This window comes from Lithobates pipiens, unplaced genomic scaffold (assembly GCF_037356315.1).
Source record: "Lithobates pipiens isolate NorthernLeopardFrog02 unplaced genomic scaffold, aLitPip1_a1.2 Scaffold_3, whole genome shotgun sequence".
Lineage (NCBI taxonomy): Eukaryota > Metazoa > Chordata > Amphibia > Anura > Ranidae > Lithobates > Lithobates pipiens.
In genome coordinates, this window is record NW_027507790.1 from 40,588,073 (window position 1) to 40,605,253 (window position 17,181).

Below are 17,181 nucleotides of genomic sequence, written 5' to 3' on the forward strand. Positions count from 1 at the left end.
ACTTTGACCTACAGGTAAGCCTAGATTAAGGCTTACCTGTAGGTCCAATAAATATCTACACTGTTTAGGAGATATTTACTAAAAGACAGTGACAGCTGTCTACGGCGCATGTGCTGTAGACAGCAGCACGCAGTCGCATTATCGCCGGTAGCAGCAGTATGAAGATAGGTAGTCTTCATTCAAGAAACCTGCTAAAGGTGGTTCTTCTGGAAACCAGGAATCCTCAAAGTCTTTTTGAGATTGAGCCCACTCAGGTATGCCAGGTGGGAGCTTGTCTTCTCTGCTTTCAGCATTTCTGGTTGGCCTCAATCCAGGACTTTTGGACCATCAAAGAGGTCTCCTAAGGTCACACCTGGGTCTTCAGGAGCACCATCAGACTCAGATTGATCCCTACAACTCTTCCACAGTCAGAAGAAAAAAAGTAGATCCTATTAGCCTATGTGAACTCTTTGGTGGAGCAAGACGCAGTCATTCCTTTTTTCCGGAGGACGAACAAGGCCAAGGCATGTATTCTCCCCTGTTCATGGTACAGAAAAAAAGGCACATGGAGACTGGTTAAAGATTTGACCCATCTCAACTGCTTCATCAGGAAAGAAAAATTCAAAATGGAGTCTTTACAGATGATCCAGCAGTCGGTCCATCCAGGAGACTCGTTGGCGTTGATCGATCTAAAAGACAAATACTTCCACATTCCAGTGGCAATGGATTTCCATCAATTCCTTCGCTTTGCAGTAGGCCAGTGGCACTTACAATTCACCTGTCTCCCCTTCGGTCTAATAACATCACCTTGTGATTTCTCCAAGGTCTTGTTAGCTGTTGTGGCCTTGCTCTGAGTCAAGGGGGTTAGTCTTCATCACTACCTAGACGACTTCCTTCTCCTAGCACAAGACAGAGCTCAACTTCTAGAACACAGGAGTCTGGTCATCTCCACCCTTCAAGAGTTTGGGTGGCTCCTGAATCTAGAGAAGAGTCACTAGAACCATCACAGTCCCTCCTGTTTCTCAGGGCCCTCCTTAACACAGTGGAGGGCACCATCTCACTGCCTGAGGAGAAAATGATAGTGATCAGTGACAGAATCTGCTCAGCCCTTACTTCATCTCATCTCTCCTCTCTTCAGTGTCTGAAGGTAATTGGCACCATGGAGGCTACAATCCCCATGGTGAAGTGGGCACAGTGGCAAACACGGCCCTTCCAGGACGGGTTCCTCCAATAATGGAGGTCCAACAGCAAGAACCAGAGCATCCACCTTACTCGGTATATGAGAGTGTACCTCCTTTGGTGGCTCCAGCAGAAAAATCTTTGCAATTGGCACTCGATCGTCCCAATCACATGGGTCACAATAACTTCAGATGCCAGCAACAAGGGCTGGGGTGCTCATTGCCTATCAGAAGTGGCACAGGGCAGATGGAGCTTCCCTTTTTCTCAGGATTTTGTCCAACATCCTGGAACTTTGGGCCACATTTCAGGCGCTTCTAGCATTCCCTCATTTAACAAAGAAATCCTCAGTTATGCTCAGGTTGGACAATACACCCGCAGTGGCCTACATAAGGAGGCAGGGTGGAACCCGCAGCTGGTCCCTGCTACGGGAAGAGCAGCCAATTATGAACTGGGCTCAGAAGAACATGTCCAACCGCCTCAGCCGTCTACATACCCGGGATCCAGAATGTGCAGGTGAACGTTTTTTGGGTTCAGATGAACAACAGCAAGTGGTCTCTCCACAAGGAAGTGTTCATGTGGCTCTTGACCCTGGGAGTGTCACCAGAAGTCCAACTCATTGCATCCCCATGCACCAACAAACTGGCCAAGTACTACTCAAGTTTCTGAGACCCTCAGGTTTATGGGATAGATGCACTCATAGACCAGTGGAGGTTCCGCAAGGCTTATGCCTTTCCCCCAGTGCCTGTAATACTCCAGTTTCACCGGAGACTCAAAACAGAGAATATTCTGACTTCCTGGGCAGCTTTGTGGCATGTCGCTCCTGATGTTATCTGTAAGGCGGCTTCCTTCCATCAATATATTTGTGTCCCACTACTGTGTTGAACCAGCTTCTTTATCATCTGTTAATTTTGGTTTGCAAGTACTGTCAGCTGACCGTGTTAAATAAATTAATTTTCTTTGCTCAGCATTTTTCCACTCTGGTGTGTACGGCGAGTTATTTCTCACACGTATGCTGCCATGGAGTCTGTCAGAAAAACAGAAAAGTTCAAAGCAATTACTTACCGTAATTTTCCTTTCCTGATAGACTTCATGGCAACAGGAGTTCCCTCTCGAATGCCTGGAGTAGGCTAGTTACGAAACACAGCTGGCAGCCCAGAGCAAAGATTTATGGGAGAGGTGTCCTATAGGGTAGTTATGGAAGCAGGGCTAACCCACAAGTATGCTGCCATGGAGTCTATCAGGAAAGGAAAATTACGGTAAGTATTTGATAGGAAATGTTCCATTATATTGCACCAAAAGAACAGCCTGCACCATTTTCCAAGTCAAACAGAAGCTCAATGCATAGGTGTGTCCCCTAGACAATAATGGGATTCCTGTTGTGATGCATATTTGCGTGATGGCCTGAGTGTAAAAAAAAAAACACAATTGTGAATAGGGACTTAGCATTGAGGATTTTTTGTATTAAGTTGTATCTATTTATTAATCTGTTAGTCTATATACATTTTAAATACTTAATGTAATATGTGCTTCAGCAAACTGGGATCTGAATTGTGTAATATTCTCCTATTGAACTTAGCTACTGTATGTTTCTGGTTTTGTGTAGTAAAATGCAGAAGTAATTATGTAGACTTACTGCCCCCTAGGGCTTGTAAAACAATACAACATGGCCCTGCCTTTTCCTTACCATATTTCCAAGAGAGCACACGCTGCTTTCCTCCTAATGCCTACTAACGGATGACTGAGCTTCCCCTTCAGAATGAGGACAGCTCCTGCATTAAGAGCCTGGGAAGCGTCTGCTTGGAGACAAAAATGCAAAGTCTCTAGAATCAGCTCCTGTATTTCATCATGCTCTGACTCCAGCTTGTTCACCAGCTGTGCTATTAAACCTGCATCAACAAGAGCGGTTGCACCTGTAAAGACAGAAGATTGGAATACCTTTATTTAGAATCTGTAATTCTATATAATTAAAAAAAAAAATTTCAAATATATATATATATATATATATATATATATATACACACACACACACATACAGTGCCCTGAAAAAGTATTCACACCCCTTGAAATTTTCCACATTTTTATTGGGATTTTATGTGACAGACCAACACAACGTGCTACATAATTGTGAAGTGGAAGGGGAATGATAAATGGTTTCCAAATAAATATCTGAAAAGTGTGCGTGCATTTGTATTCAGCCTCCTTTACTCTGATACCCCTAACTAAAATCTAGTGGAACCAATTGCCTTCAGAAGTCACCTAATTAGTAAATGGAGTCTAATAGTGTGTAATGTCATCTCAGTATAAATACAGCTGTTCTGTGAAGCCCTCATAGGTTTATTAGAGAACCGTAGTGAACAAACAGTATCATGAAGGCCAAGGAACACACCAGACAGGTCACAGATAAAGCTGTGGAGAAGTTTAAAGCAGGGTTAGGTTATAAAAAAAATATCCCAAGCTTTGAACATGTCACAGAGCACTGTTTAATCCATTATCCAAAAATGGAAAGAGTATTGCAGAACTGAAAACCTACCAAGTTATGGCCGTCCACCTAAATTGACAGGCTGGGCAAGGAGAACATTAATCAGAGAAGCAGACAAGAGGTCCATGGTAACTCTGGAGGAGCTGCAGAGATCAGGTGGGAGAATCTGTCCACAGGACAACTATTAATCGTGTACTCCACAAATCTGGCATTTATGGAAGAGTGGCAAGAAGAAAGCCATTGTCGCAGGGGCGTAACTAGAGATCACAGGGCCCCATAGCAAAATGTTGTATGGGCCCCCCCCCCACCAAAAAAAAATAAACTAATGCTATTAAACAACAGACTACCACACCCATGTGGCACAGTACCCAGGCAACAGCTTATATAAATTTTGAACAACAAAGTATGCAGTATACTGTATGCAGCCCCTGAAGGGAACACATTGCTGACCTCCAGGCCTTTTAACCAATTTCTGTTCTGTTATATAAAATGAAATAGTTCAACTCACCATAATGCAAAATCAGTGGGATCCCTGAGCGTGTCACTTGCCATCATCGCCTGCCACCAGATGCAGATTGTAACTTGTCAAACGTTGCGGAATGTCACCTACCACATGTTGCGGATTGTCCACTTGCCACATCCCAGATTGTCACTTGCCAAGTCACCTGCCACACATTATGGATTGTCACTTGCCACATCCTGGATTGTCACTTGCCACACATTATGGATTGTCACTTGCCACGTCCTGGATTGTCACTTGCCACGTCACTTGCCACACATTATGGATTGTCACTTGCCACGTCCTGGATTGTCACTTGCCACACATTAAGGATTGTCACTTGTCACATCACCTGCTACACATTGCGGATTGTCCACTTGCCACGTCGCCTGCCACCAGATGCAGATTGTCACTTGTCACACTTTGCAGAATGTCACCTGCCACATGTTGCGGATTGTCCACTTGCCACGTCTCGGGTTGTCACTTGCCACGTCACCTGCCACACATTACGGATTGTCACTTGCCATGTCACCTGCCACACATTACGGATTGTCACTTGTCTTGTCACGGATTTTCACTTGCCACGTCACCTGCCACATGTTACGGATTGTCACTTGCCACATCCAGGTTGTCACTTGCCACGTCACCTGCCACACATTACGGATTGTCACTTGCCACGTCCTAGATTGCCACACATTACAGATTGTCACTTACCACATCCTAGATTGTCACTTGCCACACATTATGGATTGTCACTTGCACGTCCCGGGTTGTCACTTGCCACGCCACCTGCCACACATTACGGATTGTCACTTGTCATGTCACGGATTTTCACTTGCCACGTCACCTGCCACATGTTACGGATTGTCACTTGCCACATCCAGGTTGTCCCTTGCCATGTCACCTGCCACACGTTACGGATTGTCACTTGCCACGTCCCTGGTTGTCACTTGCCACGTTGCCTGCCACACATTATGGATTGTCATTTGCCATGTCATGGATTTTCACTTGCCACATCACCTGCCACATGTTACGGATTGTCACTTGCCACATCCAGGTTGTCACTTGCCATGTCACCTGCCACACGTTACGGATTGTCACTTGCCACGTCCCGGGTTGTCACTTGCCACGTCGCCTGCCACACATTATGGATTGTCACTTGCCATGTCACCTGCCACACGTTACAGATTGTCACTTGCCACGTCCCGGGTTGTCACTTGCCACGTCGCCTGCCACACATTATGGATTGTCACTTGCCATGTCACCTGCCACACGTTACAGATTGTCACTTGCCACGTCCCGGGTTGTCACTTGCCACGTCGCCTGCCACACATTATGGATTGTCACTTGCTCTGCCACTTTCCTGCTGTGTCACAGAGTCAGGCAGCAGATTATCAGTCAGGCAGCAGAGAGATAATGTCATCTCTCTGCTTCCTGGCTGCCTGCACAGTGAGGGGGAACTGCACTACAGGGATGAGAGGGCAGCGAGAGATGATGTCATCTCTATGCTCCCCCGCCCGTCAGCTCCCTGATTGGCCAGCCCACTCTCATCTGCCTCCCAGTCCCACTATCACCCGCGGAGCCGCTCGCGGACCACCCGCGGAGCCGCTGACTACCCGCGGACCACCCGCGGAGCCGCGGACCACCCGCGGCCGCCCGCGGACCACCCGCGGACTACCCGCGGACCACCCGCGGAGCCGCGGGCCGCCCGCGGACCACCCGCGGAGCCGCGGGCCGCCCGCGGACCACCCGCGGACAGCCCGCTCTCACCCGCTATCTCCCGCGGAGCCAATCCTCACCGGGCCCCACTTGACTGCGGGCCCCATAGCGCCCGCATGTGTTGCTATGGCGGTAGTTCCGCCACTGCATTGTCGAAAGAAAGCCATAAGAACTCCCATTTGCAGTTTGCGAGAAGCCATGTGGGGGACACAGCAAACATGTGGAAGAAGGTGCTCTGGTCATATGAGACCAAAATTGAACTTTTTGGCCTAAAAGCAAAATGCTTAGCACCATCCCCATCGTGAAACATGGTGGTGGCAGCATCATGTTCTGGGGAGGCTTTTCTTTAGCAGGGACAGGGAAGCTAGTCAGAGTTGATGGGAAGATGGAGGGAATCAAATACAGGGCAATCTTAGGAGAAAAATACTTGAGACTGGGGCGGAGGTTCACTTTGCAGCAGGACAACAACCCTAAACATTTAGCCATTGCTACAATGGAATGGTTTAGATCAAAGCATATTCATGTATGCCCCCTTTCTGATTTTTTTTTTTTTTTTTTGCATATTTGTCACACTTAAATGAGATCATCAAACAAATCGTATTATTACACACAGATAATCAGAGTAAATACAAAATTCAGTTTTTAAACAATTTAATTTATTAAGGCAAACAAGCTGTCCAAACCTGCCTGGCTTTATGTAAAAAAGTAATTGCCCCCTAAACCGAATAACTGGTTGGGGCAACCTTTGGCGGCAACAACTGCAATCTAGCCTTTGTGATAACTGGCAATGAGTCTTTCACATTGCTGTGGAGCAATTTTGTCCCACTCTTCTTTGAGGAATTGTTTTAATTCAGCCACATTGGAGCGCTTTCCGGCATGAATGGCCTGTGTAGGGTCATGATACAGCATCTCAATTGGATTTAAGTCTGGGCTTTGACTAGGCCACTCCAAAACCTAAATTTTGCTTTGTTTGAACCATTTGGAGGTGGACTTGCTGTTTTGTTTCGGATCATTGTACTACTGAATAACCCAAGTGCACTTGAGCTTGAGGTCACAAACTGATTGCCGGACATTCTCCTTTAGGATTTTCTGATAGAGCTCAGAATTCATGGTTCCATCAATTATGGTAAGTCGTCCAGGTCCTGAAGCTGCAAAGCATGACCCAGACGCTACCACCACCATGTCTGACTGTTGGTATGATGTTCTTGTTATGAAATGCTCTTAGAATTTTATGCCAAATGTAACAGGACGCACACCTTCCAAAAAGTTACATTTTCGTCTCAGTCCACAGAATATTTTCCTAAAAGTCTTGGGGATAATCTAGATGTTTTTTGGTAAATGTGAGATGAGCATTTGTGTTCTTTTTAGTCAGCAGTGGCTTTGGCCTTGGAACTCTCCCATGGATGCCATTTTTGCCCAGTCTTTTTCTTATTGTTGAATGATGAACACTGATCTTAGCTGAGGCAAGTGAAGCCTGCAGGTCTTTAGCTGTTGTTCTGGGTTCTTTTATGACCTCCTGGATGAGTCATCGTCATGCTCTTGGAATAATTTTTGTAGGCTGGCCACTCCTGGGAAGGTTCACCACTGTTCCAAGTTATCTCCATTTGTGGATAATGGCTCTCCCAGCGGTTCACTGGAGTTCCAACGCCTTAGAAATGGCTTTGAAACCCTTCCTAGATATATACATGTACATTACTTTGTTTCTAAACTGATCTTCATTTTTTTTAGATTGTGGCATTATCTGTGGCTTTTTGTGATCTGTTAGCATACTTCACTTTGTCAACAGGTCTGGCAGTAATCAGGCCTGAGTGTGGGAAGTGAAATTACTTTTTCATATAGGGCCAGGCAGGATTGAACAGCTTTTTTCCCTAATAAATTAAATAATCATTTAAAAAACTGCATCTTGTGTAATATTAAAATTTGTTTCATGATCTGATTCATGTAAGTGTGAGAAATATGCAAAAAATAAAATAAACAATCAGCAAGGGAGCAAATACTTTTTCACAGCACTGTATATACAGATATTTATTTGTAAAAACTTTTGAAAGCCATTTATCATTTTCCTTCTAGTTCACAATTATGTGCCACTTTGTGTTGGTCTATCACATTAAATCCCAAAAAAATACATTTACGTCTTTGGTTGTAACATGACAAAATGTGGAAAATCTAAAGGGGTATGAATACCTTTTCAAGGCACTGTATATATATATATATATATATATATATATATATATATATATATATATATATATATATATATATATATATATATATATATATCTAGATATATATCTATCTCTAGATACAGTATATATCAATATATAGATATATACACACACACACAGTATCTCACAAAAGTGAGTACACCCTCACATTTTTGTAAATATTTTATTATATCTTTTCATGTGACAACACTGAAGAAATATAAAGTAGTGAGTGTACAGCTTGCATAACAGTGTAAATTTGCTGTTCTCTCAAAATAACTCAACACACAGCTATTAATGTCTAAACCGCTGGCAACAATAATGAGTACACCCCTAAGTGAAAATGTCCAAATTGGGCCCAAAGCGTCAATATTTTGTGTGGCCACCATTATTTTCCAGCACTGCCTTAATCCTCTTGGGCATGGAGTTCACCAGAGCTTCACAGGTTGCCACTGGAGTCCTCTTCCACTCCTCCATGATGACATAATCGAGCTGGTGAATGTTAGAGACCTTGTTCTCCTCCACCTTTTGTTTGAGGATGCCCCACAGATGCTCAAGAGGATTTGGGTCTGGAGACATGCATGGCCAGTCCATCGCCTTTACCTTCCGCTTCTTTAGCAAGGCAGTGGACATCTTGGAGGTGTGTTATCATGTTGGAATACTGCCCTGTGGCCCAGCCTCCGAAGGGAGGGGACCATGCTCTGCTTCAGTATGTCACAGTACATGTTGGCATTCATGGTTCCCTCAATGAACTGTAGCTCCCCAGTGATGGCAGCACTCATGCAGCCCCAGACCATGACACTCCCACCACCATGCTTGACTGTAGGAAAGACACACTTGTCTTTGTACTCCTCAACTGGTTGCCGCCACACATGCTTGACACCATCTGAACCAAATAAGTTTATCTTGGTCTCATCAGACCACAGGACATGGTTCCAGTAATCCATGTCTTTAGTCTGCTTGTCTTCAGCAAACTGTTTGCGGGCTGAGCACGTGCACTCAGATTCTTTGGTCAACCATGGCGAGGCCTGTTCTGAGTGTAATCTGTCTTGTTAAACCGCTGTATGGTCTTGGCCACCGTGCTGCAGCTCATTCTTCTTCTTAATCCTCTTATAGCCTAGGCCAGGACTCAAAATTTCAAGTCCTGAGCTACTAGCCAGGCCTCAAGGGTTACCCGCCACCAGTTTCCCCACCCAACCCCAACCCTACCCCACCCTAATTCTGCCCCTAAACACACCCCCATAAATTAGCTCATGAAATGACACTTAATGTTTTATGCAGAATTAAGTTAGAAATATAAATATTAACAACAGCTTTATCTGTGCCCATTAGTGCAGCCTCACCTGTGCCCAACAATACTGCTTCACTTGTGTCCATCAATGCAGCCTGCCTGTGTCTTTCAATGCAGCCTGCCTGTGTCCTTCAATGCAGCCTGCCTGTGTCCTTCAATGCAGCCTGCCTGTGTCCTTCAATGCAGCCTGCCTGTGTCCTTCAATGCAGCCTGCCTGTGTCTATCAATGCAGCCTACCTGTGTCTATCAATGCAGCCTGCCTGTGTCCACCAATGCAGCCTGCCTGTGCCCACCAATGCAACCTACCTGTGCTCACCAATGCAGCCTACCTGTGCAGATGAAGAGAGGGGAGAGGAAGAGGATTGCCGGCCGACTCATCAGAGCGCTGAGGAACATCGCTGTAACAGCTTTCATTTCAATTGCTGTGTGTTCCCCACGCTCGCCGTCACATGCAGGACTTTGATATATGTCACACATCCTGGGATTCTATGGGAGATCTGTCTATCAAAGTCCCAGGGCCAGGAGGTGGGGCCGTATGTGACAATATGTTCGTCAGTATGCTAGTCCAGAGGACTAAGAATGACGCATGCTCAGAAGCAAGTACGAAAAGGAAGCTATTGGCTATTGAACTTCCTTTTTCTAGTCCCGTCGTACATGCTGTATGTCATCGCGCTAGCAAATGCCAGACTTTCTGTGTGTCCGTGTGTGGCCAAGTCCGTTCGGTAGAAAGTCCGCCGGACTATCCGCTGGATTGTTTGCCGTACTAAGAACGCCGGACAATTTGAACGTGTGTATACGCGGCATTAGATACACAGGGGCAAGGGGGGCCTGGGGGGCAAGTCCAATCAAGTGGCCCATTGAACCACTAAATCAGCTAGGTGAGTCCGCTAGTGGGGGGGGGGGGGGTTAGATAAGTCCGCTGGTGGGGGGGAGGCTGTTAGATAAGTCCACTGGTGGGTGGGGGGGAGGGTGTTAGATAAGTCCGCTGGCGGGGGGGTGTTAGATATGTCTGCTGGTGGGGGGGTGTTAGATAAGTTCACTGGTGGGGGGGTGTTAGATAAGTCCGCTGGTGGGGGAGTGTTAGACAAGTCCGCTGGTGGGGGGGTGTTAGATAAATCTGCTGGTGGGTGGGGAGGGTGTTAGATAAGTCCGCTGGTGGGTGGGGGGAGGGTGTTAGATAAGTCCGCTGGTGGGTGGGGGGAGGGTGTTAGATAAGTCCGCTGGTGGGGGGGAGGGTGTTAAATAAGTCCGCTGGTGGGTAGGGAGGGTGTTAGATAAGTCCGCTGGTGGGTGGGGGGAGGGTGTTAGATAAGTTCGCTGGTGGGGGGGGTGTTAGATAAGTCCGCTGGTGGGTGGGGAGGGTGTTAGATAAGTCAGCTGGTGGGTGGTGAGGGTGTTAGATAAGTCCACTGGTTGGGGGGGTGTTAGATAAGTCCGCTGCTTGGGGGGGAAGGGTGTTAGATAAGTCCACTGGTGGGGGGAAGTGTTAGATATATCCACTGGTGGGTGGGGAGGGTGTTAGATAAATCCACTGGTGGGGGGGTGTTAGAAAAGTCTGCTGTGGGGGGAAGGGTGTTAGATAAGTCCGCTGGTTGGGGGGTATTAGATAAGTCTGCTGTGGGGGGGAGGGTGTTAGATAAGTCCGCTGGTTGGGGGAAGGGTGTTAGATAAAAAATTAAAATTATCATGATGACTATGCATTATTATTAAATTTACTACTGAAGTGCATTTTCCCATTCTATTTCATTTTGTGAAGGTTATCACAGATGCCTTACTTCAGGCTGGGGAGCGTTGATTCAGTGAGGGCTGGAGACACTGAGCCAGGTCCTTGCCACTCTTCGGGGGTGGGGGTGATGATCCTGAAGCAGGTCTCGTCTTCTCTGCTCTGCAGACTGCAGCTAGCCACTCCTCCCCATAAGCCCAGCAGGTCACATGCGACGTGACGTTCTTGACACCGGGCGTCCCCTCCCCTGACGTGCCACACACCTGGCCTGCCTCTGAGATTCCTGGGAGGTGGGAGTTGTAGTCTGCTGCGCTCACACCTAAAGGAGCTTTAGCGCAGCCGGACTACAACTCCCACAATGCAGCGCAGGCTGGGCAGCAGCATCAAGCCAGCCAAACGGCGGGAGCTGCGGCCGGCATTAATAGCACTGTGTGACCCAGGCCGTCCGTCACATTGTGAAAAAAAAAAAGAAATGAACAAACAGCCAGCGACCGTTAAACATAACGTAGGCGCCTGTCTGGGGGGAAATTTCCGCCTGTCCCTGAATATACATGTTCCAATTTTTTTTAAATGTTACTGTTATGTGTGGGCTATGCATCTTCTGTGCACATTGTGGCTAAGCATTTCTAAACCAGGAAAAGACAAGACAGCTTTCAAGGTGCAGCAAGAGTTGAACCTTTACTGCTTGCTGCATATCAAATTCATGGTATCACTTCAGCTCCTTCTTTTGACAGGCTACTCTTAAGCCCCATACATAATTTTTGTCTTCAGATTTACCAAACCATGTAGTGCAAGGGCCTGCCTGATTGCATACACACTGAAACTCCTAAGGTTTGACCTCATATTATATGGTTTTGGTAAATCTGAAGGAAAAAATCAGTAGAAAATCTGATAGTGTGTATGGGGCTTAAGCAGAGTGGGAAGCAGCTAATCTAAACCTTTTTACCACAGAGAGACCCTTGAAGTAATTTTCAGGTCTCAGGAAACCCCTGCTAAAACCAGTTAATTGGTGGTAAGTGAACAAACTGACCTGTACATTGGTGGTCAGTGGGAAGAATGTCTACCTTACAGTGGTGTTCAAAATACCACCATTACAGACAGCTAAAAATACGTTTGCTAAAAACAAGTGTTGAATGTCCGCTTCAGCATCAAAGGCAAATCAACAGATTCAAAGCATACAAAATGTATTTTATGTTTTATGGCATGTCAAATATTCTGAACTAGTAGGGCGTGATGGTAATTGTCCCCAACTTTCCACGTATGTGTAAATTCCCTAACGTAATAATTAGGGTTGTCCCAATACCAACTCTAGTATCAGTATTGGGACACTTGTACTCACGCAAACGCTCCTGATGCCTGATCCGATACCTGGCAGAGGTGGTGTTTTATCAGATTAGGCAATCCGGCGCAATCTGAAGTCAGCGGGTGGAACAATCAAAGTGACGCTCGTGTCAACGTCAACATTCAGACATCCTGATACCTACCTTGGTACACCCTGCACTTGGCCGCAGGAAGCCAGTAGCAGACTTATTGTTACACCTAGCCCATAAAGTACGGGCTAGGTGTAACAAGATGGCCGATGCTGCTTTTATGCTGCCAAGTGCAAGGAGTACCAAGATGGGCATCGCAGGCAGCCTTCCCTCTCATAGCATTTCAATGCCTGCCCATAAATGCCACCTATCAGTGCCCAATGCCCATGAGTGCCACCTATCAGTGGCAGCCACCTGTCAGTGCAATCTATCGGTGCCAGCTACCTATCAGTGCCAGCCACCTGTCAGTGCCATCTATCAATGCCACTGCCAGCCATCAGTCAGTGCTCATCAGTGCTGCATATCAGTGCCACCTAATCCTATCAGTGCTCATCAGTGCTGCTTAATCAGTGACACCTATCAGTGCCCATCAGTACTGCATATCAGTGACACCAATCTGTATTGTGCTCTGAAAACTGTCACGTGACATTTAAAAAAAAGTATCGGTAATCGGTATCAGTCTTAAAAAAGTGGTATTGGGATAATCTTAGTAATTATGCAATCCTGTGGGATAAAAAATAAAAAGAGCCGGGGTCAGAGGGGATCCCCGGCGGCCAACGTAACTCAATAAGAAAACAATTTTTTCCTATATGGTCAAATACAGATGAACAGCAAGGAAAAAAACGGGAAGGGGTCTCCAAGCTAAAGGTATACAGTCAGCAGGGGGGAGAATAGTAGTAATGGTAAAGGGTGGGATAAATGGAAGGGAATAGGGACAAGAAAACACGTACAAGGAGAAAGGAAAAAGGGGGTCAGAAGACAAAAGGTTAGAATTTGGAGAGCCACAAGAAACAGAATGATGGGGTCTCTCACCCAGAGCCTAGCCACAGTCCTAGTGAAATCAGCCGTTTTGCGAGACCTCTTAAGGCCCATACACACAATCTGACTTTTTGACAACAAACATGCAAATTAGCTGTTTTAAGGTAACATCCGCGTGTACACTTCATCAGACAAACTTTTTTGGTTTTCATCGGACTTTTGTTGGCTGTGTGAATGGACAAACTTTCCGGCAACAAAAGTCCGATGGAGCAAAGTCCGATCATGTGTACAGAAAACCATAGGACTTTTGTACAAAGTACAAACATACATGCTCAGAACCAATACAAATGATCAGACAATACAGAAGCTGACCAAAGGTGGCGGTAAAGAGCAGAAAAACCATGTGATTTGGTGAAAGTTGGCTGAAAAAGTCCTGCCGTGTGTATGCAATACAAGTTCATGGCCGACGCCCTTTGTACAAACATCCACTGGAAAGTTTGTACAAAGTCCGATCGTGTGTATGAGGCTTTACAGGTAAGAATCGGTAGGAAAACAAAGTTTTGCCAGTCTCCATGTATCAGTGAAGGACTCTTCCCGGTTAGGGAAAGTGGTCGTAAGGTCCTCTATGTCCCTGGCACTACGTTATTTTAACTGACAATTGCACGATCATCTAACGCTGTACCCAGAAAAAATTGATGTCTTTTTTCCCCCCACAAATTGAGCTTTATTTTGGTGCTATTTGATCACTTATACAGTAATCAGTGCTAAAAAAATTATACACTATCACTGTACTAATGACACTGGCAGGGAAGGGGTTAACATCAGGGGTGATCAAAGGGTTAAGTGTGCTTTGACTGGGAAAGAAAGAGATCCATGTTTCTGCTTAGCAGAAACACAAGATCTCCCTCTTTCCCTCTCACAGAACCGCAATCTTGTTTACATGGGCAGACCACGATTCTGCCTCTCTACGAACAATTGCCGGGTTCCCAGCAGACATTGTGTCCGCTGGACCTGCTGATTGGCTCCCGCTGTGTCCAGGGCGGCCAGCAGCATGCGCGCCCCCCAGACCTCGTGCACGAAATCATGCATAGGTACGTGATTTCGCACAGCCGAGCCGCCCTGCCACAGTATATATGCAGAAGGCGATCCAGTAGTGGTTAAGGAACCCCTAGAAACTTCTAGAGGATCTCTAGAGTCCAACAGAAACATGGCTGAGAATGGGTGGCTTAGAGTGAGTCTGTGCTTTGTCCATGAAGTGTAAAGCCTTTTTGATGTCAGCCCCAACAGTTGCACATACCAATCTTCCTTTTTCTCCCCATCATCTATTTGGCCGCAGCTCAACTTTCAGTTTACCCATAGGAATCTATCCCAACCATCATGTGACAGCCCTGGTGCCTGATTGTCCCAAGAGCCAAGCAGCAGCACTGTCATCTAAAAGGAAGTCACTATACCCAAACGTATCAGGCATATTTCTTTGTTCCTGAAGTGTTGGGGAAAGGTGTGCATAAGTTGCGGCTATGGATGGCAAAAACAAAGCACGAGTTTATTTTAAGCCATCTGATTAGCATAATGCATTGTAGTTTGTGAGGGTATGGGGTGTTTGAGATTGGCTGCATTTAGTCATTTTTGCAGCTCACCAATCAAATGGCCAGTCCAGACAAAACTGATTTTACAGTTTCTTTGTCTCTTTTGCTCTGCTGTTGAGTTTACACAATTGCCACACCAATTACAAAGACATTTCACTCTTCCTATGTATTTATCTTACATCATTGAAATTGCAAGACGTTTCAAGGTATGCAGGCACAGGCTGAAAATTAACACCTTGCCTCCCAGGTCCAGAAAAAATGTAATAAACCAAGGAGTCACTCAATCCACTAGCTGTAGTGAAAAAGTTTTTGGATAGAATGACACCTTTTAACAATGGTCATCTGCTTTTTAGACTGAGGATATTTCTGCTCGAACAAAAGAGAAAACCAAATCAAATCAATATTTGGTGTGACCACCCTTTGCCTTCAAAGCAGCATCAATTCTTCTAGGTACACTTGCTCACAGTTTTTGAAGTCCTGGTTTCCGCCAGTTCTGTGCTGATGTCACTGCTGGTTTTCTTCCAATGGTGAAGGGAAACAAGCATGATGTGTCTTTCATCTGCTGCATTAAGTTTCCTTGGCCAACCACTGCGTCTACGGTCTTCAACGTTGCCTATTTCTTGTGTTTCTTCAAAAGAGCTTGAATAGAACATCTTGAGACCCCAGTCTGCCTTGAAATCTTTGCCTGGGAGAGACCTTGTTGATGCAGTATAACTACTTTGTGTCTTGTTGCTGTACTCACTCTTGCCATGGTGTATGAACTGTGACATAAAACTGTCTTCCATAATCTACCTTCCTTAGTAGCAGAATTTGGCTGTTCCTCACCTACATTTAAGTCTCCTACACAGCAGTTTCTGTTTCAGTTAAAGCGGAGTCCCACCAACATTTTTCACTCCTCACCATGCAGCACTAATGGACATCCTTAAAATTAATTAACAATTTTTTTTTTCTGTTCACTTACCTGATTTATGCCTATATCTTTTTTTTTCCCCAGAAATGATTTATGCCTATATCTAATATCACTTCCTCTAGGGGCCGCGGTGTCTTACGCCATTTCCGGTTTTGCATTGGCTCCTGGGAGATCTTGGTCAGCTTGGCTGGCATGGCACTGGTCCCGTTACATTTAACATTGGCGTCTATGGAAAATGTTGATCAGCTTGGCATGGCTGAGCCATGCCAAGCCACGAAGATTGTACTGTATTACTCATGTGCGAGATTGGCAGGTGCATGCTGGGTAGCCAGCATGCATGGAATCCAGGAAGAAGGACACTGTGGCTTCAGATGCCCACACTGGAGATGGCCGCGCTGTGCAGGAACTTCACAAAGTAAGAAAACAATGCTGTACAAATAGAAAACTGGCCATAGTTTACAGCATACCTTTGTTACATTGCACAAGGCATGAGTATTCTAGGGGTATTTTTATCTTAAAAGTCATATTTCGGCCAAAACTATGCTTTGATGACTATGTTTTCAACCTACATTTGAAATAGTTTTGTCCTGCAATGAGAACAGTTTCTCCTGCCCCAGGAGGTAGCTGCACAGCTATAGGAAGAAACCACAACCCTTTGGCTCTATCCCCTTTGAGTACAGGGTCAGGGGGTGTTGGGTAGCTGAGCTGGAGATGCACTTAGCTCTGTCACAGATGATCTGGCAATTCCAGGTGCTGCCAGACCCAGAAATGAAAGCAAAGAATTCAGTGGTTTTCCGGTCAGACATTCAAATCAATTCTGCAGTTTTTTTTCACATGATCATTAGCCCCTGCTTGGTATAATTGATTAATCATACATCTGACTCCAATTCTGCAAAATCCCTAACTTTGTGCAAGTGCACAAAGTGTGCAAGTGTAAGAATTGCTGCTGGCTTGAAGTCAAAGACTAGTCATTCCAAATATTGATCTGGTTTAGATTTTCTTTTCTGTTCGCTACCTTTTTTTTCCTTTTAATAATTTGTTTTTATTACATAACTTAAATGAATTTAGACGCAGTGACATCATCTCTGGGTGTCTGTGCTTGTTTATGCAATCCCAGAAGATTGTGGCTGGTGAGAGGGCTGCCATATTGCCGGACATAGCTTCCTGAAAAAAAAAGCACCCTACCTTAGTACTCTAGGGCAAAATAGGGAATTAAAGCGGGAGTCCGCCGGGAGTTCCGCCGTTTTTTTTTTTTTAAAAGCCAGCAGCTACAAATACTGCAGCTGCTGACTTTTAAAATAAGGACACTTACCCGCTCAGCGCG

The 17,181-nt window shown here is 45.6% G+C and overlaps 1 protein-coding gene across 2 annotated transcripts in view; it reads right to left on the reverse strand.

Annotated features, from left to right (window-relative positions):
* Nucleotides 1–17,181, reverse strand: part of RSPH14 (radial spoke head 14 homolog) — a 362,664-nt gene that overhangs the window by 48,024 nt on the left and 297,459 nt on the right. For both annotated transcript variants that reach the window (XM_077461530.1, XM_077461529.1), the window contains exon 5: nucleotides 2,843–3,068. In XM_077461530.1, the coding sequence (XP_077317656.1) occupies nucleotides 2,843–3,068 (226 nt within the window). The remainder of the gene's footprint in view (nucleotides 1–2,842; nucleotides 3,069–17,181) is intronic.